At 38.9% G+C, this 27,649-nt stretch overlaps 1 protein-coding gene across 2 annotated transcripts; it reads right to left on the bottom strand.

Annotated features, from left to right (window-relative positions):
* Positions 1 to 14,595: 14,595 nt before the first annotated feature.
* On the bottom strand, positions 14,596 to 18,118 carry NEUROD6 (neuronal differentiation 6). Of its 2 annotated transcripts, XM_042044569.1 has the most exons (3): positions 17,917 to 18,118; positions 17,299 to 17,560; positions 14,596 to 16,499 (listed from the first exon to the last, which is right to left on the bottom strand). In XM_042044569.1, exon 3 carries the CDS (start codon positions 16,476 to 16,478, stop codon positions 15,465 to 15,467), a length of 1,014 nt encoding a protein of 337 aa, XP_041900503.1. In that variant the 5' UTR covers positions 16,479 to 16,499; positions 17,299 to 17,560; positions 17,917 to 18,118; the 3' UTR covers positions 14,596 to 15,464. The 2 variants fall into 2 exon arrangements, with proteins under 2 accessions (XP_041900503.1, XP_041900504.1); XM_042044570.1 differs by lacking the exon at positions 17,299 to 17,560.
* Positions 18,119 to 27,649: the final 9,531 nt, after the last annotated feature.

Below are 27,649 nucleotides of genomic sequence, written 5' to 3'. Positions count from 1 at the left end.
AGCAACTAGGGCATAAAAATTGCATATACAAATGAATAGATTACATATAGAAATTTAAACTTCTAAATAATTTATGACAATTTAAGCTTTTGAACAGTTACATGCAGAGTATTTTTAAAATGCATAACAAAATTAAAACTTCAGACATAAAAACTCATTCATGGAGATGGCACAACTGGCAGGATTTAATGTAGAAAAGGTTATTTCTTTTATTCACAGCCAAGTCTATATGCCGCAGTACTACTTCCAATAAAATTTTATTTTTAGCATGTGTAAGTGGTGCAGTTGAGAGTGGGTGAAATTTTTTACTTTCCCAAAATACTGTCACTTCTGTCTGTCGAAAACTGAAAAAATACCTAGTGCTATAAAAGACAAATAATGTCTCATCTGACTTCTTGACAACTGCATACCATGCTGGAAGAATAAGAGATGCTCTTCGTTTTTCTAAAGCACAGGAATTGGCTGTAGAGTGTAAGCTGATGAAACTTCAACAGCCGTCTTCTAAGAAGCAGGGTTTTTTCACAATAGGCTATCAAGGGACATGTGAATAGTATACCAGACTAACTCTTAAACAATAGGCGTTTTATGAAATGATGAAACTCAGCTATGAGGGCCTAAGAATAACCTCCTCTGGATGGCAGAGGTGGGATATTGTTCTTCACATACTGTGAATGCCAAAATTGTACATAAAACATTTTGCTAGGTGAGTGTTCTATCTTTATAGCTTATAATATTTGCATATAAAATTAATCTGAAACACTAATATCTTAAATACTATGAGGATCAACCCTTTGGACAATGTAGTATGTCTCTTTGTATGAGCATCCTTAACAGTGCTGTTTCCAAATGATATAGACTAATTGTTTCAATCAGACTAATAAATAATTCACATTTATAAATAGTTTCTACACAGGGTGATGGAGCATGGTGATAGTGCAGGAAACATCCAACTAGAGCCTAAAATGTCTTCATACGTAATCCTAAAATAATTCTGTTTTCAAATGGCAAATTGTTGTGCCTTCAACTCAGGCGGCACATCATCAGCATCCAGATCAGGAGTTATGCCAAACTAGATGCAATCTAATATGGAAATGAGATGTTGGCCTTGATATTGTGTCATTCTTCTGAATGGGATCACCTGCACCCACATCTCCTAAGAGGAAATTTCAAACAGAGTTAGCCCCTTAAACCTTCTAATTAAAATGAGAAATCCCCAGGCTTCCATGACTCAGCCTCAGAAAAAGATTATTAGGAATTTAATAGGGAAAATATCGCATCTCAGACCATCTGTGACCCAGTGCTCTATGAGAATTTAAAGAAAACTGGAGGGAGGAGGTGCACGCTCCAAAGCACACTCTAGAAGTATTTTGTTGGAGCTGCAATAAATCAACATAGTTAGAGTACAACCTTTTTCAGATTTAATTACTGTTACATAATTATTAGCAAAGCAGTCTCCTCTGAAACTGTAAAACTCATTATATCAAAAATCCCCAAGCTCCTGATGAATTTATGAACTAGTTACTCTCTTCCTAGATCTGGCAAAATGCAATAAGATGCATTTGATTTTGTCTCCAGCAATAGTTTTAGTGCAGGGAGCTATTCTATTCTATTCTATTCTAATAATTTTTGTTTGGGGAATATTCCCTATTTGCCTTTTTTTATTATAAAACATGTCCATTTTCATTTGTACACTTTTCTGCTCCTGGCATAGAATCTAGACACTCAGTGACAGATACCCTTTCCCCTTTGTTGAAAGGGATTCACATCTCATTTCCTCCATCACTCTAGTAGCTACTGATTGAACTAAAATATGGATTCCCTCATGGAGATGCCAAAGGACAAAATTTTTATTGTCTTTTCCCAGAGGTTTTGCTATGAATACACAGTTTCAAAACCTGTCAATGATGTGAACAAATTGCCACCAGGGAAGGCTATTTGGTGTCTGTATCAAGCAAACCTGGGACCAGTCCCTTCCCTGGCCATTGTTGTGTGATTAGAGACTTTTGACAGCTGCCTCCTGGCTCCTCTGTAGGACAATGGGGAGATTGTAGAATGCCCTAATGAACAAGGTGACCCCTTAATCCATGACACTGCTTTATATACAGAAGCAGTAAGAGGCATCTCACTTGGAGAGCTGAGAGAACAAGTGAAGAATGGTGACGGCCATGGCTCCTTTAGAGTCACATTATATCACAGCTGGTGGGACTGGACTGAGCAAGAAGCAAGATCTCAGTCCAACCAGATGAAAAAACTACAGCAATCCTCCCTTTCCTATTTCTTCCCTCAGTCAGGAAATTGCAATTCTTAGCGGAACTTGTGCTAGCACAGCCCAGCCATCAGCCCTAGGAGGTACTCCTACAGCTAAGCAGGTCTTCAGCTTCTTCTGAGCTCATGAGGCATAATGAGGCATAGGAGAAGTATTACAGTATGTTAAGGGATAACTCACAGATAATCAGTGCTTTTGTGCCACAGCACAAAGCTGAAATTATATTTACCTGTTGAAGTTGTTATGATAATACTGCCAGATGGAACAAGACCAGCCTGCTTTTTCTTGAGCTGCATAAATTTGAGGCATCAGACAGTAACTGGTCTTCTTGCATTTACCCACTCCAAAACACAATTTTGTTGTTTTATTAGTTGACTTGAAAAATTGCAACTCTTATCCTGGTAATTTTATATATGTCCAAAACTTTTCAGCTCGCTCCAATTTTTGTTACACGTAGACATAATTTTTGAGATAACACTTCCCCCAAGGTTTAAACTAGTGCCCTACAAAAGTTGAGATACTGAGGGTCAGGTATATTGGGATATTCACTTTTGCTCTGCATTTAATATAATTCAGTTATCTTCACAGATATTTCTCTTGGTAGATATTACAGGTTGCAAAATAACAAGAAATGAAACATAAATTAATTTTGCGTAACACTTTAATGTGATTTGTATCCTATATTTAATAAATTATACCATACTCCAAAAGGGAGATTAAGGAAGTAAGCTAGAATGAATATGTGCCCTCTTTCCCATAAGAGGGCTCAAGGATCAGGATGTGCATTTCACATGGCACCAGGTGAGGTAAAGTTTGCTGCACTACATTTCTGATAGAATATGAATAGACAGTTTAGAGAGTAAGAGAGAATGATAGAGAAAGCTTGAAACTGGATTTCTGAATGAACGAGGAGTCAGTATATATATTTTAGTTTTCTTTTCTTCCCTAGGAAAAAGCAGTTGCTTGAAGTCTTCTGGAGAAGTACATCTGAGGAGATCACAAGGAGAAATTACGATGGTTAAGGAAAGAGGAATCTATAGTGTAATACTTAGTGGGCTGAAGAAGAAAACATGGTATATTGAACAGAAGACAAAGACAGGACATGAAGAAATCCTAGTACCATCCATGAAGTTTATTTGAATTGCAGAGAGATCTAGGTCTCGCTGCTTATCTGAATAAATCTTCTTCTGAAGCATCTCACTGGAAAATTGTACTGAGCTTATTTTCTTGGGCACATCCTTACTTTGTGAAAGATGGGCTCAGGAGGTTTATTGGCAGGGAGGCAGAGAGCATTATTTGGGCAGTTATGTGGGCCACTGGGTAGAGCATCAGATTGAGGTTTCAGACTCTTGAGCAAGTTACCATAGCTTAATGAGTTTGTGTGTAGCAGCTGAGCTGTTGCAAATGTAGGGTAGCACATGCTAATTTAAACTATTTTCACTGGGGCTCAGCTGATGCATGGCAGCCATTAAGCCAAAGTAGCTCAGTCACATGTTTGAAATCTGATTTAAGGAATCGGGTTCAGCTTGCTTCAGGAGGTGGATTATTAGGTTTCTGCTCTGTTTGTAACTTCTTGGGACAGCCATTTTGTCTTGGATTTTCTCATGCATTTAAACTGTAGTAATGATGCCAGCTCACAAATGTAAAGTGTTCTGAGGGAAATAAAAAAAAGGAGGGAGCATTATAAGAATAGGATATTTGGATTTGTTATTGGGTAGAAGTGTAGAGGATGTTGAACTCTGGCAGAATTAAAGGCAAGTTTTTATGCTTATTCCCATTAATACTCGAGTAAATCCAATGCGTTTAAAGGAGTTTTGCTGGTAGGAATGAGGGCAGAATCTTGCCAAAGTGATCTAGCCTTCTATTGGTGAGCACACATAACCTCAATTGAGATTTATCACATTTCCTGGGAAGTGCTAAGGAAAGGGTAGAAAAATCAGGAAATGTGAATTTTATTTACCACTTGCCAACTCTGGGATTTTTGAAAGTATCAGGTGTCCCTCTCCTCTTAGGAGTGGTGAGTGAACAAATGTCCATTTTTATTTTTTTCCCAACACAGTATGCTTTTAATAATTGTGAATTTTGTTTTCTCCATTGTTTGAAATGAAGGTCTCCCCCATGGAAGGATTTTATTTTGTATTTGTGTGCTGATCATAACATGTGGCACTCCAGACAGCTATTCTGCTCAGAGCTGAAAATCAAGCCGTTCCTTTAATACTACCAATAAACATTTGTGTTATTTTTTCCCACAAAGTGATACTCTAAGCATTGTGCCAGTTCTCCAAGTGACAGATGCTCTTAGAGGTAAAAGAAAAGTATCAGTATTTACTGGTTACTATAACTATTTCCAAACAATTTAAGAATCACTAAATCCTAAAATATTTATGTATGCATGTCAGTTACAGTACTCTACTACTATGTATTAGACAGATTGACAAAATACATGTATCAGAGTTACAATTGCCATGATAACTACACGAGGGAATCACTCTGTAATGAAAATTCAAAATAAAACCATGGTATTGTGTACAGTGATTAAATATTTTTTGTGATTATTTATTCTAAAGTCATTGGGGTTGTTCATATATCAAAATGTTTGATCCAAAAAGTAACATCCTGTTGCAAAAATGATAACTGTATTCTTAAAATAGCACTTACGGAAATTGCAAAGGACAATGCTTCTCACATTCTCACAGTCTGTTTCTTGTCTTGCTCCTCCTGCCACAAAGGACTTGAAGACAATAAACTCACAACTTCAACAAAAGTCATCTGGTATCACTCCTGTGAACATTTACGGTGGATGATAACATGGAACAGCAGAGCAAGATTTGAAGCCCTGGGTTTGGGGGTCCTCCCTTTTAAGTATACACAGCCTTTGCCTAGTTATTCATCAGACTAAAGATTTTTGAAAGAGCTATGCTAGCCCCCTCAGCTACGGCTTCTGGGCTGGCAGAAGCAGCTGTCTCTTACCATTATGCCTGGAGGAAGCGGTGGCATTTGCCAGCAACTCCCTTTGTGTCAAACTCATTTTCTACATTCTCTTATTTCATTTGCATAGTCAACTGGTCCTTACGCCTCAAGAAAATTAGGAGAACATCTGAGGAGTAAGTTGTTAGAAATGGAGGTACATGAACAGACCTCATTATATTCCCGACAGATCTGCCAGCTCACGAGAACATAACACACCAGAGAGAGACACTCTGTACCAACAGTTGACAGTACTAAAATAAAGAAGGCAGCTCCCCCGCTCCCTCCCATTTCAGGAAATCATTGTGTAAATGCAGTGAAATATATCTGTGAGCCCTCTCTTCACTGTTACGCCCTTCTGGTGGACAGGCCTTATTGATGTCAGGAGTGCTGGAGTAAGAATTAAGTTATAGTGGGCTGCCTGCTTCTGTTTTCTTCCCTCCATCTGTCTCACTTCTTTCACAGTAATTTAGTCTGGGGTTGTCCCAAAAGTGTAGGTTAGAAATTAGTCAAAATAACCTGAAATCCTAGAATAGCCTAGATCAGAAACTTGTTTTATTGAACCCTTTCACAATCTGGGCTTCAGCATTGTTAGTGCTTTTTTCTCTAATGTTTTTCCTCGTCTGTGGCTAGGCTGGCTGCAATGGTATGCTGATGCCTTTGCTGTGCAGGAGAGGTCTGGCAAGGATACTTTCCAGGAGAGGGGCTGTGCTGACAACAACCACTCTGAACCACCAACAGCTAATGATGCCTCAAACGTGTCTCTGATAAACAGTCATCAAGAACCTCTTTCTCATTCTTCTTGAGTAGCTCCGTGGACATTTGATAAGCCTGACCTCCTAATTCTGGTTGTGTTCATGCCTCTGATAGGTATTTCCAGGCTGTTACTTGATATACTATGGTCTCAGGATGTGAAAGGCTTTTCTTCTGTCCTGTCCCCATGCCTTTTTATTCTCAATTTTAATATAACTGGGGTTGTGCTGGATGTGGTTTCCCAGCTATAAGTGAAATCCAGGCACAGATGAACAGTGCCAAAACAAAACTAATGCTGACTTATGAAACAAGCGTCAGTTGCGAGTACTGTTAATGAAAAAATGGTAATTCTGTGCCTATGGTTTTGGCCTTATTTACTGCTGGTGTTGATCACTGTGCCACAACTGGTGGCAGTTTAAAGAAAAAGAGAAAGCATGCTGGGAATCTGATAATTTTATTAACAAAGCTGATCAGAAAACTTCCAACAAAGCAAAAATTCTTTGAAATATCTTGCTTTGGTTATGCTTTGTTGAATGGGTTTTTTCAAGAAGGAGAAAGAGGGAAGGAATAAATAATATTGCAACCTGTGCAAGCTTGCAATCCAGTGAATAGAACTGTGGCATGGGATGCTGGTGTTCATGGCCTGCTCTTATTTGGAAAGGACCTGGGTTATTGCTCTTGCTCTTAGGTAATCCACCAATCAGACTTGAATCTAGGTGCATATATCCACTGTAATCACTCTTCAGCAAGCTTTCTTAAGTAACAATGAGCTAGGTGTTGCTGGAATTTGGTGTGGTTGAAGAGGGTAAAAGAGATGACTTTGAAAACAGGCACTGTTGCTCATTCAGACATGACAATGTTCTGCAACAAGATTACTGAAAATGAAATGTATGTGCAGCACATTGCCTTTATCTAGTTGATGTGTTCAAGCTAATCACAGTGCACGCACAACCCTGGGTACATTATGCAAAAACTCAGCAGCTCACAGGTGATCTATTACCCTTGTCAAAATTTAGGTTCTTCAGGTGTTTATAAGTTTTGTAGATTTTTTTTTAAACTTTGTAAAGTAGATGTAACATCTTATTATATTTTGGTCCTGTGGTCTCTAAAAGAGATATCGGATGCTCAGTGCTTTTAAAAAATGTGCCTTCATGGTTAGGAGGATGAACTGGTAATAGCAGTTTGACTACAGATGCCTTTTTATTATAAGCACTGGTTATATCTGTAGTTCTGTGAATGCATGTAGATATTCCTCGGTCTTAGGCAGGATATAATAATCCCAAGTGGTGTTACTGGTCTGGGACCTTTTTGGACTGTTGCGCCTGTGTAGGAACCATCTTGAACAGCTTTTCTCCAAGTAAGCACAAGCTGATTTCGTATGCATACAGACCATTCTGCAAATGAGCCTCTGTAGTGACCAGGAAACCTAAAATTGAAGCCATATGGAAACTTACAGTGCATATTAAATTGCATGCAGCAGTGTTAACAACATTTTGATTTGTGGCTGCAAGTAATAAATGAATTACATTAATTTTGTAGCTGCAAGCTAATTCATCCAGAATTACTTTTTAATAACCAGCATCATGTTCACTGGTAAGATTTAAATACATTTAGAAAAAAGTCTGAAGACTTTTTCTTTAAAAAAATAAATGCTAGATTATAATTTGAGACTGAGTGTATTTTGTAATTCTCTAGATATTTAAAAGTAAATTGTCACAGAGCAATGGAGTGAACTGAAGACCAGATTACCTCTATGTGATGCAGGAACTGGGGTAAATCACAGGTGAAATGGATAAACCAAGAAAAGACTTTTTTTTGTCTACTACTACCTTCACATATACTGGCCTGCAGAAGAGAAGGGGCAGGTATAACACTGATCTAGGATATCTGAGCAGAGATATCCCTCCTTGTGCGCAGTCCTTCCTTGCCAATAACTTATCCTTTTTTGGAGGAGAAGTTTCTTCTCAGACAACTTGTTGGCACCTTTAAGAAGGCAGAGGATGGGAATGTATGCTTGTAGTCTGTGACTGCTAGAAATGTATGTGGTCCCATATAAAATACCTTCTCTTATGCCTTGGTTCATTAATAACATATTTAATATATTAAAACGAATTCTGTAGTGTTGTTTTTGCCTGGAAGAATGCTAAATTTGAAGGGAGAGCACATCCCAACACATGGAGAGCAAAAAGAATTAAGGGAATATGACCACACTATCAGTGAGATACTGCACTCAAGCAGTATGTACCATTAGTCTCTCATGGAGGCCACTAGGCATATATTAAATGAACCACTGAAGAGCTTTTCCATAAGGCTGTGCCTGTGGTAGAGACCATTACTCATGGCAGAGTCACCATTTCACAGAACATGCTGACATCTGTGCGAGTACCTGAGGGTACAGGGAACCCGTGATTAAGTAAGATGTGGATGTATGGTACAGCATCATAATCTCCTCTAGGGCATCTTTTGCAGGCTCAGCTGTTTGAAGTGGCTGTTAATCCAGCATGAAGGCCCACGTAACTGTTATGGGGTAGATGACCTGCTGTGTGAAGCAACCAACCCATTCGAAATGGGGATAGACAGAGTTGTATTTGGGACATACTTATTGTCCAGGCAACGCAGACTGGCACTCCAGCTCACGTATAATGTGCCTGTCTCTGAGGAGGTAATTAGCTGAATTTGTTGTGACCACAAAGTTGCTTTTTCCTTGCAGAAGACAAGTACCTCACCTGTGTTTCTGCTGGGTGCTGCAGTGCATCTTGCACTGAATTACTCTATCTACTAGGAAAGCTGTTGGCATACTTCTGGTGGTGTCTATTCACATCCTACATCACTTGTTATGTTAGGGTTGTGTTTCTGTGGCTGCAATATTTGTCATTCTGATTTCTGGGCTTAGTTATTTTAGGATTCTCCTACAGTGAGAGTGTGAGATGAGGCACAGGGACAAGTTTATCCTTTTAGCTGAACTTCTATTATTTAATTGAATAAGGGAAAAACTGAGAGTGTAGTAAGAATATTAATATATGAAATTTAGGAGTTGTGGGAACATGATGATTATTGCTAATTTGAATCCATGGGCTGAAAATTTATGTATCCAAACACCTGAGAACTTGTGGCTGTACCTATTGAGTGGCTATTTACTCGCTGTCTTACCAAATTCATAAATTTTCTGGCGTTTTGGCATCAAAATAATTATAACTACATGCATTCAAATGATTTTCCCCACTTTTTGATGGAAACCTGCAAAATCTGTCCCAATGGATGTAGGTGTGCCTCTGTATGTAAACTGATGGGTGTGAACTAAAATGGTTATTATATCTATTGTGGGGAAAATATTAACTTTTCTAAAGTAATGCCTGTTACCAAGACAAAGATGTTAAGCGCAAGAACAGCTCTCCTTGTAAATCCAGAAGGAAAGGGCTTTTCATCGTGGCTGATATGAACTCTCCTTTAGAATTTGGGAATGCAACCTCAGTTGCTTAATTATTGAAATTAATGGTGTTCTCAATGTCTTGACAATGTTTTTCCTTTCCTACAGGCGCTTCTCTCGACTAGCATTCATGTGGGTCTCTCCCTGGATTCTGAGGAAGATCCTGTCAGAGTCTCTTTGTTTGCAAGCTGTCTGCCCAACAGAAATGTCATTTCAGTTGCATCTAAGCATTATGCATCTGCTCATGTGTCTGTAAATAAATAACATCATGGATAAGGCTATGCTTATCTTCCCATGTGATTTAGACTCCAATCTGGTATCTGCTGAATTCCAACAGAACAAGAGTGGACCCAAGTCCCAATATTCCTGCTTTCAGGAGTACAAAATTTATCATGTAAGCTGTGGTTTAGACTGTATTCTCTATCTGTACAAGGACCTCCAATACAACTAATTATTAGAATTTGCATTTGCAAACAGAATTTCCAAGCACTTCAGAATTAATAACATTTTACATGTGGGCATACTTATAGATCAGGAAATGTCATCAGTTTCAAAAATACTATTTCGTGTACTAATCAATTCCGATTAAAAAAAAAAATACTAAAAGGGAGGAAACCCTCAGACCTGCTTAACAATGTTCTACAGCAATGCAAAAAAACCCCGAGTATCAGAAAGTACAATGCTCACAAGACTGGGGTGTGGATGAGAATATACTGAATATCCTATAAAAATGAACAATCATAAGCATGACTTTTTTCCAGCAATTTTTTTTTTAACCTCCTGAAGTAGTGCAGATTTTCAGCTACAACGAGATATTTCTACATACATGGTGTAGAATTAAATCATGCAAGAATAGAATTAAATAATGCAAGTAATGCAGTTACAGGGATAAATGTGTAAGTCTAAGGAGCAAGTGACAAGGAAACAGTCAAAAGAAAATGGTGTTTTGGGAAAGTAGGGGGAGGAAATCTCTTTACCGCTCTGTAACAACCTTTGCGGCTGTTGCCAAGTCAAACCCAGTTGTGAGTCATAGGGACTCCACATTGTAGGCATTACAAAAAAAAGAAAAGATAAAATAATTGAAACTTTTCCCCCCAGAGCTCTTTTGCTTGCAAATTTGTCTTTCCCTTTTCCTAGCTCATTCTTGCACATCCTCTGAGATGAGGGAGAAAGCTCTGCAGGAAAATATGCCATTCTTTTGGCATAGCATAGAAGAATTTTGTGAGGTGGCTTGCTCTGGTCTAATTGTGTGGTGGAGAAGGCTTGGGAGTGTGATTCTGCATGGCAGCCCTGTGTACGGTAGTTAGATTTGTATCAGTGAGATACGACAAGTCTGCCCTTGAGATTCTGCATTGGCACAGTGCCAGCTGTTCACCACACTGATCTGTGTCTCTCCAGAGCAAAATCAAAACCTGCTGCCATGGTTCAACTCTGGGTCAGACCCACAGCCAGATTACTGAGGGTTGTTTTTTTTGTCTGTTTCTTTTAAATTCGAAAATTGCTAAAATTTTGGTAGGGAAGCTGCTTTCCTGACAATTCAGCCTAAAGCAGCACTGTATCTGCTACTTATACATTAAAGGCTGTAGGATTTTGGTACCAGGATTAAACCTGCTTTGACCTTGTGACTGTAAAATATAACGACAGTTAAGCTAGATTCACAATTTGATAAACAAAAACATGCCAAGACTTTTTAGTTTTGCTTTTGCAAGGAAAAATTATACCGTGTCTTACATCGGGATTTCATTCATCTTTACTGATGGTATTTCACTTAATTGCTGCCATTTGAGAGCCCTATAGGCAAGGCAGAGAAAGAAGAATAAAGTAGGGGTAAAGCTGGGAGAGGGAATTGGTAGTATAGAAAAAAATTCCCATCATGTTTGTGCTTGTGCAATCTCCATACATTTTAAAAATCTTTGTAGAAATAGCTATGAAATGAAAATATGCAGACAGTCCCAAAGGGAGCATAGTCAGGATGTGTCCTAAAACAAGTGTATCCCTACTGTAATTCAGAGAAGGTTTGAGATCTCCACTGAGGTCTAACAAAACAGAGGCTGCCTCTCCGTCTTGCTTTGTGGTCTCACTGGGATTTGTAGGACTGGGGCTTGGGCCACTGGTTTTAAATGGTACTCTGGATGAGGTTTTTCTTGGCATGGCGTTCAGAGGTACAGCCTAGTGCTGCTCAGTGTATCCTACTCAGTGATTACTGATGAATCCAGTGTTGCAGAGGAAAGGGGGTTAACATTACAGTACAGTTATACCTCCTGGCCCTTTTTCCACTTCAGGCACATCCCTGTCTCCAACAAGACTGGAACATTATGTTTAGTTTATTTTCCAGCACTTTTGTTAGTAAAAAAAAATATTTATTTTCCTTGCCCTCTTCTGATACATTTTGACAACTTTTTCATGCTCTCATGTTAAAAAATGTGTATTAGGTCAGATGGATGATTACTCTGAACCAGTACAGCCATTCTCAAATAATTAGTGTGTTTCCAATACCATAAAAACACACAGTTCTTTTTTTAAAAATCACACAAAAATGTTACTCTGGGAAATAATAAATGGCAAAGAGTTCCACTGTGTAACAAAGCCATATGAAATAGCTCCTCTTCTGCTAGCTTTGGGGTTCCCATCTCTAAAACTGACAGAAGAATTTGATATTTTTGTGCTAAAGGACATGGAACAATAGAAATTTCTCACCTAATTTTTCTGAAGCAGTTGGTCTTTTACATAATTCTATTCTCAAGAAATTGAAGGCAGTTAAGAGGAGAACAAGACATACAGAAATGAGCAGTTTCGTTTTGCTGTATGGAAGGGGTTGAAAGGAGACAAAACTGAAAAAGTGGAGATAATGAGTAAGAAACCCATTGGCTTTTATTCCTGTGATTTTAAAGGACCAGGTCTTTATTAGAACTCAGATTTGTTCCCTAAAATAGGGCATCTTCAAAGGCTTTTATAAATCATGTCAGAGTTTGGAGCACCTTTTTATTCTGTGACTGGCCAGCAAAGGAGCAGAGAAATGTTTGTTGTGTGCATGAAAGAAGGTATGCAAGGGAGTCTGCTCTCAAGGGAATTTCCTACCTTCAGATATCTAAATAATCCATACCCTCCCAGAAAGAGAATGTGGGAGGTTTTTTGTGCCATCTCAATATTTTTGTATTACTTGTTCCATTATTTATTGTGGAGTGACTTTCCAACTTGCAATGCCCTGAGCAAGCGTGGTTCTCGCCTTGAGCTACCAGAGGGGGAATCTGGCTGCAAACTGCCTCCCCATCTGTCGTGGAGTGAGCGAGAAAGATCTGAACTGGCAGGAATTTTTTTTCCCCTTTCCCTTTGTCTCTGCTGCCAGAAGGGAAAACAGGAACTGGCCCATGAGTTATTGAGTTAATATAGGGCCACAGAGTCGGAGACCCCCAGGTCGCAGAGCCTGAAGACTGAACACCCCTTGGGTTCCTGCTGGATGTATTGTGGTAGACATTTCCTTCCCGTGGTGCAGGACTTTACGGCTACCTCCTCACACCATTCTCAACTTATGCAAAGACCCTCCCACAGTGCAGCAAGGTGAACGTTCAGCCTCCTAGAAGAGGCTTCTCTTAGTAAAATTGGTTAGATAAGTTTGCTGCCCCTGCTCAGTGGGGGGGGGGGGTTATTTGCCCCCCCCCGCAAATGATCCCCTGTTTCTGGGCCCTCTTGCCTACAGCTCCTTTTTATATATTATTATTTCTCAGTGTGCATGAATCTGTGCCCAAGACGGCGTGCTTTTGCCTCATTGACTGGTTTCTTCCCCCTTCTCTCTCCCATCACCTTTCCATGCCTTGCTGAATATCAGCTAATTCTGAGTAACAGCAAACACAATCTACTTTAGAGTCTTCTTTTTTCTCAAATCCCTCCTATATTCAGTGCAGAACACCTGGGGATGCTTTTGAGTTGACAGTCATCATCATCACCTTTCATTCAAGGCAGAAAACGGCTGACTGTACCTTCCATGGTTCCTGACCCTGAGGAAACAGGGGATGATCCTGAGCCAAACCCCAGAAATTTGGCCCAAGACTCTGCTCCAAAAGACTTAATTTTGGTCTCATATTTATGCCTAGAGAGGATATTGGTTGAACATAATCCCATGGCTGTTTCTCTACCTCTGCAAACCTGAAAGCACTTAGACCCTGATACAAACTTGGGAACATGTTCCCCTTCTCTGCTGGGGGAGGCCTGGTCTTACTTAGAAGGGATGAATGTCAGGCTGTGGTTGTCCTGAGGGAGCTACAATGCTTGACAGGGCAGACTGTTTACAACAAGCCTTGCTTGTGACATTAGTCAAATTATCAGAAGAAATTGGCCCATCCCGTCTTTGTCCAGCTGTGTACTCAAGTGAAGCTCTGAGACTGATGTGTCATTAACAAACTGTGGCCCAGACTGTGATTCAGCCAGGGGCTTCCAACTTGCATGTAGAATTTGCACGTTTTATACAGCTTTTAAAAAAGTATTCCCTCCTCATTCAGAGAAGAGTACTTTTGCTTGTCAGATAGCTGCTATTTATCCATCATAATAAAGAGGTTTTGCTCATTCAGAGGTTTAAAGACTGTTGGCTTTTAGATCAACGGTTCATTCATTTTATCACTCATGAGCTTATAGATAAATAGCTCTAGCTGGTTAGAAAACAACTGAGGCTCAGCTAAGCTCAAGTCTTTTAAGGTGTGCAGGACTGTGCAGACCTCTGACTCTGCAGCTGCTGAACTAGTGTGGGTTGCAGATGCATCTGTAGTTTACTGGTGCTGTTTTTTAGTCAACACTAAGTTTAGCAATGTCCAGGAAATCCTTTTCTCTGAAGTTCCTATTGTTCTCATGCTCCTACCACTCCCCCATGAGCCAGAGCTGGAAGAGCAGCTAGTGTCCTATGTGTCAGCTCAGGACCCTTTCCTATATGAAATTTGGCATTTCATTGAGATATAAAGTTACCTTCTCCCCATAACCTGTGTTTCATTTAGCACACAGCTATTTTTGTGGTATTTTGAATCTACTGCATTGCTGATACATCCTTCTGAAAATAGCATGAGGTTCACCCTGGTAATTCTCGATTTCCAACCCCAGACTTGAGCATTATGGGTTTCCTGGGAAGAAAGGTGTGTAGGCAAGACCAAAGGCAGCTGTATACTGTGAAATAATAAGTATCAGACAAAATACAGTATCACATCTAATAGATGTATTTTAAAAGTGGAGACATCTATCTTTAATTGCATTTTAAGTACGTAGTGAGAAACCACAGTCATACATTTTTTTAACAAACCTTTACATCTGAAGTCATAATAATACAAATAAAAAGTGCTGATTATATATGGTCAAAATAACTCAGGCAAATTTTCGACAACATCTTCTAAATATGATCATGTGGCCTCTGTCAGCAACACTCTAAAGTCAGGCTGAATGATGTCAATGACAATCACTGTTTTTCCTTAGCTTACCAAAAACCAACAAACCAAAAACAATTTTTTTTTTGTTCATTTGCCTTTTTTAATTTGCATAGCTTTCAGTATTGCTGCCCCCTCACCTCTGCATATTGCAAGCCCATCTCTATTCTGTATAATTACTTTAAAGTTCTTAAAATTTTTAATCCAGTTCTCCTTGAATACATAATATATATTTTCTACCAATTATAAATACATAATTTTTATTAATCTGATTTCAATAACATGCATTTGTATAATTATTATACAATCAAAATAGACATTGACTTTACACAGTGTGTATGCTTTTATTTCAGTAATATTGTTCAGACACACTGCTCAACAAATCAAACAAATAGAGAAATAAAAAGTTAAAAAGGAGGGAGAAAACCTCTGGGAGGAAACATTCTCACAGTGATTACAGACCAAAAAAAAATACTTATCAGAAAAAGGGTTTATTAATACACAGAAAATCCTCACAATAGCTGAAACACAGTTTAGGAACTAGTAAACATTTTAAATAAAATTGTGCCAATTATGCAGTGCCCAAGCATCTGCTTGCTCTTAATTAGATGGGGAGGTGAATGACCACTGTTTATTTTCATTTTCCTCATTAATTATGAAAAACTGCATTCAATTCATCTTGCATGGTGAGAGACTGGCTGCGCAGATGTAAGTCATAAGGGAAGTGGCTCTCTGTAGGCAACCTGAACATCGAGCTCTGCCCAAGGGGACCCCTGGGTGGCACTGCACAGTAATGCATGCCATAATTGTAATTTTTGCCATAGTCCAAGCTTTCCTCTTGCTTCAGGGAAAATATCCCATTATAGTTAATTGGGGGAGGACTTAAGGGACCTTCAAACTGTGGGCTGGCGCACTCAGGGGAAGTGCTTTCATAGAAGGACTCGTAAGCGCTGCAGTAATTGTATGGTTTCATGGACTTAGAGTTGTCAAGCGTCCCATGCCCTGGGGGGGTGCCAAGCTCCGGGCTGTGGTAGGGAGGATAGAAGGTGGAGTAGGGTGTGCGGGTATGATGGGCACCTTCACCTGCCTGGCCCATTAGGAAGCTTCTGGCATTCAGCTGCAGGCATCCCGCCACCAAGTTTGTAGTTGGCTGGGACAGACCCTTGCACAAGTTTTGGACAAAGGTGAGCAGGTCAGGTCTCTTGCCAATTCGCAGTATTTCAGAAAGAGCCCAAATATAGTTCTTGGCTAGTCTTAAAGTTTCTATTTTGGACAGTTTTTGTGTTTTAGAATAACAAGGGACCACTTTCCTTAAATTGTCCAGAGCGTCGTTAAGGCCGTGCATACGGTTCCTCTCTCTAGCATTGGCTTCTTGACGCCTGAATTTAATCCTTTCCATCCTTATCTTGCTCGTCTTTTTTTTCCTAAGACCCCTTCGCCTCGGCAAGCCATTCTCATCCTCCTCTTCTCTCTCTTCCTCCTCCTCTTCTTTTTCTGTGTCTTCTCCAGGAGATCTTTTAATATTCTTTCCTCGGAGGATGATCTGCTTTGAAAAGCTTTCTGGGTTCTTCATTTGCTTTTGGTCATCACTTTCTCTGGGAAACTTTCTACACATCTGGGATTCTGGCATTACAACAGACTCATCAAATGGTAGTGTTAACATGGTTCTATAATCTTAAGTTACCTGAAAGAATGCCAGCACAATGTTTAAATATTTCCATTTTCAAAGTTTCCCGACTCACACAGACAGCCTCATGCACCTTACTTGTGTCTGTGCGTAAGCTCTCTGTATATGAGTGTATGTGTGTGTGTGTGTGTGTGTGTACAAATGATCAATCTATATTTTTTGAATAAAATGGCAGTTGCAAATGCCCACTTTTTAAAAGATAATGGCTGTTGAGAATTCCAAAATCACTTGAAACATATGACCCTGAAACTAAAAAGCCACATTTCTCACAGATAAATGTAGAGTAAATCGATATTTTAAATGTACAATTAGCTCCCTGCTCATTTATTTTATTTTTAAACAAATCCTACAAACTCTCACCATCATGGAATTCAAAGAAATGCAAAACGTGATAAAGCAATACAGAAATTTCATTAATCCAAATTCCCCTGGGTGAAAAAATGAGGAGACCGAGTGCAGTTTTAAAATTGAAAAAGTGCCATATCGCTATTACCTGATGGTAAATATTTTTGACTTTTTGACTTATACTTCAAAATTGTGGGTTTTTTCCCCTCCACATTTCTTCCTTTATGTATCAAGATATTAAACTTTAGTAAGTTACAGTGGCTGAGAAGAAAAAAAAAAATGGAATATACCCCCCCCAAATCACTCAGCTAGTAATATAATTCAAAACAAAACATTTTTCCTAATTATTTGTATTAAAATCACATAATACTTATTTCATCTTAAGACAAAAATCAGGACTATTTAACCCTAAGTGTATTCAGATTAGAGTTAGGAAATAAAATCTCCCTACCTTTTTTTTCCCTTTTTCAGGCAAAAATTCTAATTGATATTATCTCTTTAGTTAGAATCAATTTATTTGCTTTTTTCTTGTTCTTTTCTCCTTTTTTTTTTCTTTCCCATCAATGGGGGGGAGGGGGGGAGGTGAAAAATTCCCTGCACGCTATAGCAGTGTTTATGTTCTGCGAGGCTCAGATGTCTTCCTCCAGCTCTTAGCTGACAGGAGCGGTCTGTAGATTCTGACTGTAATCCTGCACGTGTGCTCAGAATCCAGCCTGGAATGGAAAAATAATTTCCTTTTCCCAATCACTTTGCTTTTGTTTGCAGTTTGGGAGCAGCAAAAGCTTGTATCCCATGGACTTCAAAGAGACAAGCAAAGCAAATGCAGGGACTTTTAAACAGAACAAAATTAAACAAAAACCCCAGTCAAAGACTAACTCTATCAGTATTGTCTACACACTTGCAGTATTACATAAAAGCAATGAAAGTTTGTAATTGCATCAGAAGAATAAAATGTTAGGAGTTATTAGACAGTAAATAGCATACATAAAATACAAGACAATGTTACTGTATCTTTAAACACTTGCATGCACACCCAACACCAACTGAAATATATCTTTATTTGTATTACCTTAGCTTTTTATTTCATTCAACAATCAGTTTTTCATTTTTTGCCTTCCAAATCTTTTCAGTCTGAATGCCGCATCGTCTCCTGGAGTCTAGATCTGTGTATATCTGCTCTATCTCATTGATCTCTAAAAAGTGACATTGATGCCAACTGCCAGAGCTGGTACCCATGCCATCTGCTAGTGACGTCATGGGGCAGAGAAAACCACGTGAGCCTTTCTCCTGGGACCTTCATTCTGCACTGATCATCTGGCATCCCTCTAAGTGGGTACCAGCATTCATGTATCAACACAGAAGGTTAGACTGATAGAAAAAAAAAAGGAAAGAAAAAAATTCTGCACCAGCATTTCACATACAGTAGGTGCATTTCCACTGTAGTTGCTTCTTTTTAGCAGTCTAGCTGCATGGATAGACATGCCAGCATTTGGTGCTATCCCTGCCTACAGGTACAGATGCCCTGTGGTTGTTAATATGGTATTGTTTATATGAGAAATGCTGTCTTGTATTGATCCAAGTCCTTCCAGTGCACCTGGTACCCAGGGACAAAAAAGAAAAGGCAAGGAAAGGAAAGCAGTAATGGGGAAGTAATGCTGGTGCTATAACGCATAGCATGGTCACAAAAAGTAGTATTTGTGTGATGCTGCTGGGGTGTGGGGTGTTTTTGAGTGCAGCTTGTTGCCCCACAGCACAGAATAATAGGAGCAAACCTCCTGCCATCTGTAGGAAATCCTTCCCTCACATCCCTTAGTGTTTTTTGATATTGCAAAATAAAAGAGGTGTTTGTAGAAAACTGGACATACAGCATGAAGATTTAACAAATCATGCCTTTTTTTCCAAAGCATGTGCCAGGGCTCGCTGGTCCCTGACCTTCTCTGGCATGTTGCAATGTGACTGGGGTGCACCTGCTCACAAGTGTAACTTAGGATGCTCGAAGGGTTTGGCCCCTGCCATATTTTCTTGGTCTGCCTGGCCTTTTCGTGAATGTTTCCCCAGTATCTCTTTAAAAACTGAGTTATTCCCTTTGGAAACCTCCAAAAAATCTCCCCCTGCTCTTCTGTTTTCATACCTATCTTCTCCTTTCTTCATGCCCTTGTTTCTCCTGTCAGCTGCCTCTCCTGTGCTCCCTGCTCTTCCTCCTTTAACCCTTTTGTCTCTTTCCACAGGCAAAACACTGTTAAATGAAGCTGACAAAGACTCTTAGCTCAGCCTTGCCATGGAGCTTATGGCAAACTCCACCTTCACGTGTTAGGGGTTTGTGGTTTTTTTTTTTAATTTAAGGAGCGGCATGTCACATATAAGCAATATCAAGAGAGTTACAGGGGAAATGATGTGTCATCTTAGAAACATTTTTTTTAATTTGGTTTCATTGTTATTGTGTATCACTGCTTTTTTTGGTAACTAAATAATCTCTATATTAAAATAATGAGCAACTGAGTGTGCTTTTAGTATTAAAATAATCCCTGGCAGAGCTGCTATTGTTACGGGTCCGTGTCAGCGTTTCCATTATAAATCCTGGTTTTGAAGGGTTTATAATACATCTGCTTTAATTCACATTGGTCCAAACCTTGGCATTAATGTTCTCAGCCCCGATCCATTTTTTTTTTTCCACAAAGTTTCATTTAAATATGTTTGGGCATTTTTTTGATTAGAGACAGGAACAAAAAATAGGACTGCAGTGCAGAACAACATGTGTATGGGAAGACCGTGTTTTATATATCTATATGTATGTGCTCAATGATTTTAGAGCCTTTCATTAAAAAAAAAACCTCACCCCCAACTTGGTGGGTTTTTTTGGTTTTTGTTTTATTTTAAAGAAGTAAGACATTCAAGTCACTCATTCGTTACAAAACTCAGCCTTTTTTTTTTTAGTTTTTAGTTTTTAAGGAAAATGTATTTGAAGTGACAAAGATGTTAAAACTTAAGGGGAAACTGTTCAAAACCAGCAAGTGCTGTACTATTCATAGCATTTGCTACATTTTTACTGCAAATATTACAATCTACGTAACAAAGGAGAGGTTAGAATCCCATTATCCTCAATAGGAATTTATATATTAAGATTTATATTGTTAAAGGTTCTAAGGGTTGTCAACCTTTTCAAGGATTTTGCACATTCAAAGTGTTATAAAATGTCTGATAATCTTAAAATGAAAAGTCCTGAATAACCAAATGCTGTTTCAATACATACTAAAAATACTATGAGATACTGAAGGAAAGGTTGACATTGTAATAGTTCTATGTTTAAGGAAGGACCAACCAACAAAATTTTCAGTTATATCACACAGCATCCAAAATACATGAAAATAATTTCTCCATCCTTTTTATTGTTGAAGTAGGTGGTTATTTTTTTTAAATAACTCAAGTGCATTTTTGAACAGCTTTTATACTGCTACTAAAACCAAAAATGAATTAGTTTGCGTTGAAGGATTCCCTCCATAGGAGTAATATTACAGCTTTGCACATTCCTAGTCCATCATTTGACCTTTTTAATATTTTCAAATAAATAGTGGAGAAACAGAATAGCTGAGATATCAAGGTTTAAAAAGCCTCTACTGTGCATGCATAATAACTTTTCATAAGGATTTTACTATGCATTTTGTATTATGGATCCATGATATGCAAATAGGTGCTGCTGTTAATATGCATTCACAGCATACCCGATAACTGCTGCTTTGCTGTCTACTGTGAATGCATGTTGCGAATAATACACAAAATACAGTCAAGTGCGCTCTATAGAACGGTTTCACAGCACCAAATATGTTACTGAACACGTATCACAAATTTTTTCCCTTTACCCAGACTTGAATTAAAAATGAGTTTATTTCAAATGCAATGTTATAATAACACATTAATATTAATATATATAAATAATAGCACAACCAAACATTTACAGATTCATTTAAATAATAATGAGTCATTAATAGATTTACTGAAATAATACCGAGTTCCAAGGACTGCAGAACCTCCATGGTGCATGAGGGGGACTGACCCAAACTGCACTGCATTCAGTGGGAGTCCTTCAAGTAAGTTCAATATGCTATCATCGGAGTCCCGGCGAATGTCTTACTCTTTCTTTTTCTCTCTCTCCCTTTTCTTTTGATTTTTTAAAATTTTTTTTATCACCCTCTCCAACCATCTCCTAACATGCCCATACCTCCCCATCTTGCTGAAATAGGAAAACTACATCAAATTAAGGAACTCAGGAACATTTCAGTGTTGTAATCTTACTCATTTACTGGGAGCAATGGGACCTCATGGGCAGCAGAATTGTTGAGAAGGGGAAGACAGCTAAATCTTTTTCTTTTATTTGTTTCCTCATCTTTCTAACTTACACACTAGACGTCACTGCAATGTAGACACAGCAACAATCACGCGATGCCAAACTCCCTCTTCCACACTCATGACCTGACATGAGTTTGCCTTCCTGCCATAGCACCCACATGCACAGCCCAAACACCAGAGCAATTGCTGCCTTGGGAGTGAGACTGGGGGAAAATGTACTTCTGATGCATCCTAAATTGCAAAGTCAGACCACAAGGGACAAATACATGGGTAAGAGTGTAGAAAACAGTGACTCCAGTCTCCTGCTGAGTTTAATGCTAAGGAGGAGCTGGGAACACCTGTTTGGCAGGAGTTCTGTGTGTGCTTTTGGGGTTTTGGTTGGTTGGTTGATTTGGGGTTTGTTTGTTTTGGGGTTTGTGGTTTATTTATTTATTTAAATTATATAGTTTTACAAAAATAGTCGAAAGAGGATAGTATCTTGGGCAGGGACCTTGGTCTGCCAGCCTCAGTGAGTTTCAGGCTGGTCAGAATTGGGGCTTTCTGGTGAAGGCTAGACTGTTTCTCCACAAAAGGAGCTGCTGGGGAAAGAACCAGAGCAATGTGTTGTACCCATGTTGCATGCCAGCTGCCTATCCTGTGTACAGCTAGCACACCATGGGACCAAAGTGATGTGTCACTCCGTCTGTGAAGACCTGTCCCTCTTCTGCCTATCCACGTCCCCAGTATGCTGCTGTGGACTGTGGACTTCTTTATGAGGGTAACTTGCTATTCCCATCAAGTTGCCTAAGCACTCTTCCACCAGTGATAAGACAATATATGTCCTTCTGCCAGGACAGATCAGAAGACACCAATAAGGACCCCTGCCTTCAGAAAAATAAGCTACATTAGCTCAAGAGGATTTGGTTCAGTCTGAAAATATAATTTTTAACCCATCTGCTAATGTGGCAAAATATAAGTGTTTTGCATTAAGACCCCTTTAATAAGGATGTACTTCTTGCTCTTATCAGACATCCTTAGTTTCATGCTTTGAATAAGCTGTTAAACACAAATAGGAAAGAGTTGTAAAGGGGTTAGTTACTCTATTTTAATGGGAATTATTTGAGTAAAACATGAATGTAGAATCTGAAAATGGTCACTAACTGTAATTGCTTATGGTTAACCAAAAAATAGTTTGTGACCAGAAATTACTCTAAGATTTCTGAAACACATGACTAGAATAGGTCTCATGTAGATACAACATACATTTGGGATAATGTTATTAATTTTGAGTTACTCCTGGTTCACACTAATATAAAGGAGTTGAGAGATGGTGAAACCAAATAATCTTAAAATGAAAAATACTTTTATTTCTTTTTAATCAGTAAAATAGAAAATTTTCACATAGAAATAAAATAGAAATCTTTCACATAGAAAATAAAGGCACAATATAGCCTGAAAGTTTTAGTATCAGATCAAGAGGTGATTTGTACCTTGCAGGAATATGGGATTTAAGGTACTTCTCTCCCTGGCGTAAAATATTCTAGTCATGTAGCTGTGTCACTTCTTAAAACTGCAGGGCATTAAGATCATTGCTATTGCTTTGTGGTGTGAAGCACCCCTATGGTACATCTGAAAAATGTTTTTTTTCATTCATACTTGGTGACTGGAGTTGTCACACTATCTTCTACCCTACGTTGAGGATGGTCAGCAAGTTTGTAAACATTTAGAAGTTGCTGCAGGGACACTTGGCTCTAGGACACTGCTCATCACCATTCATTCTTTAATGGCAATCTCTGTCAAACAATTAGTCAGTGATGATGATTTTCTTCCTTTTCTTCTGCTGATGCCCATAGTGATTCATAGGTGTGCTTCCTCTGTTATTCCATTTTGAGAATCTCTGCTCCCACCAAAGCATGTTTTTTCATGGACCTTGCATCCAGTCTCTTTTAGGAGACAAAGTGTTGCCTAAAATCAAATAAAACAAAACTTGCAACAGTGTTAAAATAGTGAGATAAATAGCAGATCTTTATTGAAAGCTTCCAGGTGCCCCCGTTGTCACGGACACATCCGGCATCAGATTTCTACAATTTTTATACGTTTAACAAATTGCATATTTAATAAATATTGTCCAATTAGAAGAGCAGTTGGTTAGGTAATTTCCCCTGGGTTCTGCCCCACTAGAGTTGTTCCAGGGGCTTCTTTGTCCCATTTCTTGTTGTGTCTTCTAAATTCTAGTGGAAAAGAAAATGTCCTTGTCAGGCTTCTTCTTCTTAAGGACACGACTAAACAGAATTCCAAGTATGCATTAGAAGGGTTAGCTTATTATTCTAATATCTAAGAGAAAGGGTAGGAAAAATACCAGAAACTATATAACTGTGTATTAACAGTCTACAAAGTTGCAAATATGTGAAAAATATATAACAAGCTAAAATCTTTAGGCATCAATACTGTGTGTGTGTGTGACCCGAGGAGAGACCTGCACTTCTTCCCCTTCCCAAAGGAGACCCCAGAGCTATGATGTATGCTTTTTTTTCCAAAGACTTGCTTGCAATGTCTCTACAGCTAATGGGCTGCTTTCCTCTCCCCAGTGCAAATCTCCCTCAGCAAGACATGCCTGATGAGATAGCCACTGTAGACCACTTGCGCAGATGTTCCAAATATTTTTTTCTCCCTTTCTGCAATCTTCTCCCTGTGACAGGGTTATCCATCCCACACAGAGTGATGACATGCTGCACTCCACATGGTGTGGTCAATCTGAGGCAAAGCCTCTCCAGGAAGTGGTGGGAACTCTGAGAACATGGCTACAACACTGACACAGAAGAGCAGAGCAGCCTTACAGAAAGCATATGCCACAAGATGAGCAGTTTGCTTAGGACTTAAAGTCATATATATGTATATGTGTGTATATATATATACATTTGATATAGGCATTCTATAAATTAAATGCGATATGCAGTGTAAGAGACTTAAAGATCACAATTGCTTTAAATACTGTTAAGATCACCAAAGGACTTTGCCCACTCACTATAGAAAACAGTATAAAGAAGCAACTGCTCATCTGCAACTACCCAAGCCTACCCCCACTTGTCGTCCCTACCCATCCCCACTACCTGTCCCCTCTACCTGTCCCACCTATGCCCAATATGCCTCCTGCATTCCTGGAATTTGGACTGTGAGTTAAGTCCCCTGAATGGAATTTCAAATAAGTTAAAGGTGTTACTATTGTCCAATTGTCTCAGGTCTAAGGAGAAGTAAACAAGGCTTTGGGAGAAGAATGTATCCACGAAGAAAGCCAAACCCAGCAGCTGTCCCGAAAATCAGCTCCAATGGGGGAGGCCATAGCCCACAGACACACTCCTGAGGCCTTCCGCCAGGCGACTGCACATGATACGCAGTGGGGCAACAGATCCTCAGTGCTGCAAAAGACAGTGTAAAACTCTCCCCTCCAGCTCAGGGGAGGTGGTTGGGCATTCCCACGTATACCTGAATGTATATTAACGCATTGAACTTTCTTTCATGGGAGCCCCTTCACCAAGAAGACCGGAAGAAGGGCAACAGGGTCTGGATCCACGAGGTGGTGACTATCCTTCTCTCTCACTCTCCTTCTCCTCTCCAACCACTCTCCCCCTTTCCTATTTCTTTCTCTCTCTCTCACATTTACTGTTAAATAAAATCTGTAGTATTGACTTTGACATATGGTCTCATTTGCACCTTAATTTGGGTAGAGGCATCTCTCTAGTAATTGGATCTTAAAATGCAAGAAAACCAAGACGTTAAATGAATGATGACTTGACAGAAGTGTAAAATAAAACCTAAGAGAAACATTAGCTTCTGTTGGACAGTTCCCTCCCAGGAAATTATAGGATGCTTTGTAAGGGCAACTTTGTCAATGTTCCTTGCAAACTTTATAAGAAAGTCTGACACTTTTATTATTTGCAGCAGACCTTTGAAACTCAGCAGGGAGAAAGCCCTCAGGCTAGAGAAGTGACTTCTTTAGCCCCATGAAACTTCACTAAGGGTGGGCTGTAAGGTCCTATGTAGGAAGTCCGGGTGGGCTGTAAGGTCCTATGTAGGAATGATAATTTCCTTCTTCTTATATGCATGAACGCCTTAGGAAAATAAATAAACAAAAGTAAAAAACCCCAAACTTAAGCCTATTTTGAATGCACGTTATTAAAGGTGAGAAGGCAAGTAGCTGACAGAACTAAATGCCAAAGCTACAACTGCCATTCTCTCTACACACAAGTATGCAGGTAGTTTCATAACAGCTCAGCAGAGGTGCTTGTTTTTAGGAAAGAATATGAAATGTTGAGCAGGATGACACAGGCTTGCTGTAATGGAAATATATGCTCCTTTTGGTTTGCCTTTTATTATCTGAATTTATAACCCTTTTTGGACAGGACTTTTCCTGAGATACTCATCTGACTAAGATAAGTTAATTTTCATTCAAAAAGCAGAAAAGCTGTGCAATCAGGCATCCCAAGCTGTTAATGAAGTATGGCTTCCCTTACGTTTCTCAAATCTGTGTTACACTTTTGACTACTCCTAGCATCCATGATTGCCAAACAGCATCTGCAACATGTGATAATGCATGTACTTAAAAACCTTACTATGGATCTTTTCTTATTGAAAAAAAAGGTAATTTTGGATTAAAAACCCAAAAAGCAAAATAAGAAAACCAAAGCTAGTGCCAGAATGAAATGTTTGTAGGAATGAAGCAGGGAAATACTACTTTCTAGGAGGAAAAGGGAGGCATAAGGCTCTTACAGCATTAATCCTGAACTTTTTCCACTGTTTTAAAATGCTCAATGCAAGCGTTTGGAGTAATGAGAAGTCTATTTGATAACCACACCAGAAATTATTTTTCAGGGAGATTAGATGATGTATACAGTTACTGAATCATAGCCTTTCTGCTTTTTCTTGTTACACAAAACCATATGCATCTTTCACTGATTTGAAAGCAGTGAAAGGTGGACAGTTATATAGTTTGAAGGATCTTGATCATCTAATTTTACCTCGAGACAAGCTCAAACATTTGAGGTCTTTTAACCACAGGATCAATTTTCCCCTGACAGTCCAGGAGATTTGGTGGTGGAATTTGACTGCAAATAGAACAGGAATTTATAAAACTGTTTTCTGGATTCTATCCCCAAGCTTCTGAGAAAGTGAAAGGCACAGCTAATTTCATCTCAGCTGTAAAATGGTGCTGAATTCAGATAGGGCTGTAATTATATTTTTCCAAAATAATTTTGGAAAAACGGATGTTTAAAGAGAAAGTATTTCAGTGATGAGTGAACAATTCTATTACTTCTAGCTGTAGATCTACTTTCAGAGTAGCTGATATTTTTCATCTTTATAAAAATCCATTTTAATGTGTTTTTCACCAAATTTGCTGAACAAGCAGATACGCTGCTGTTGTAAGATGTAATTTTCTTAGATTCTTAACCTAACAAATTTGATTCCCTTCTATTCAAGTATACAATTAAAGAAGTAGGGTCAAGAGGGGATTTTGCTTACACCTGAATAGAGGTTTTTTATAAAATATGTGGACTCCCTCTCAAAAACAGCATTGTCTAAATAGTCAATCAAGTTTTCCAAAATCAACATGAAGTTGTGATGTGCTGTAAAGAGAGGTGAGGTTATCGTGCACTTAAGTGCAAGATGAAGTAAACAGTACTTTTTGTAATTAACATCCCTTATGTCTAAGCAATCTCTAAGGAGTTGTGTAAACCCTACAGCTTGCCACCTTCCTTGTCCACCAGTCATCAGGAAAATCAATGCCACAGTTTGAGCACAGTGTTGGTTTTGAAGGTAACCACTCTGTCAATTGGTCTCATCTAACAGAATGTGCAAAGGAAATTGCATGTCTTTTGGCAGCCTGAAGTTTTCATTTCAGTCCTTTGGCTGGCTGAGGACTAGTTTGAATCTCCAAATAGTTTAAAACAACCATGGCCAGAAAGCACCTAGAAGTTTGGCAAAAAGCCTTCTTTTCAGGGCAAAATCCCTTTCCTAAGAAGGCAGTGTGGCTTGCTGAGCCTGAATCCTGCTTGTGTTTCCCCTCTGTTGTGCTAGTTGCCATGTTAGCTTTCTACCTGGCTCTTGTGGCCTTATTGTGACCCTGTCTCTTTAAGCTCTTGAAATGCTAGCAAAAGTTCATGCAGGACATAATTTGCAAAATGCTGAAACAGTCAGCAGAAACAGTACTGAATTTGCATATATTTTTGCAAGTTAGAAATCCTTTTTTCTTCCCATGGTATTTTTCACAGTGTAAGACAAAATGTATCTCATGTATCTGGCTTTATTTTAGTTTCTTTCTGATCATCTTTAATTCAGTTGCTATTTTTTGAGAAATATGTATAGGAGTTCAAGTCTTATTACTGCAGTGTGTCCACAAGAGAAAAAAAATTGCACTTAACAAATTGTTCAAAGGCATGCATTCTGAAGACTGTGCTATGGTATATTCAGGGTTTCGTTCTTGT

This window comes from Corvus kubaryi, unplaced genomic scaffold (assembly GCF_017639235.1).
Source record: "Corvus kubaryi isolate FWS band 111438036 unplaced genomic scaffold, C.kubaryi_AGA036_p1.0 37398, whole genome shotgun sequence".
Lineage (NCBI taxonomy): Eukaryota > Metazoa > Chordata > Aves > Passeriformes > Corvidae > Corvus > Corvus kubaryi.
The sequence above is the reverse complement of the archived record's forward strand: the minus strand, read 5'-3'. Positions and strand labels throughout refer to the sequence as shown.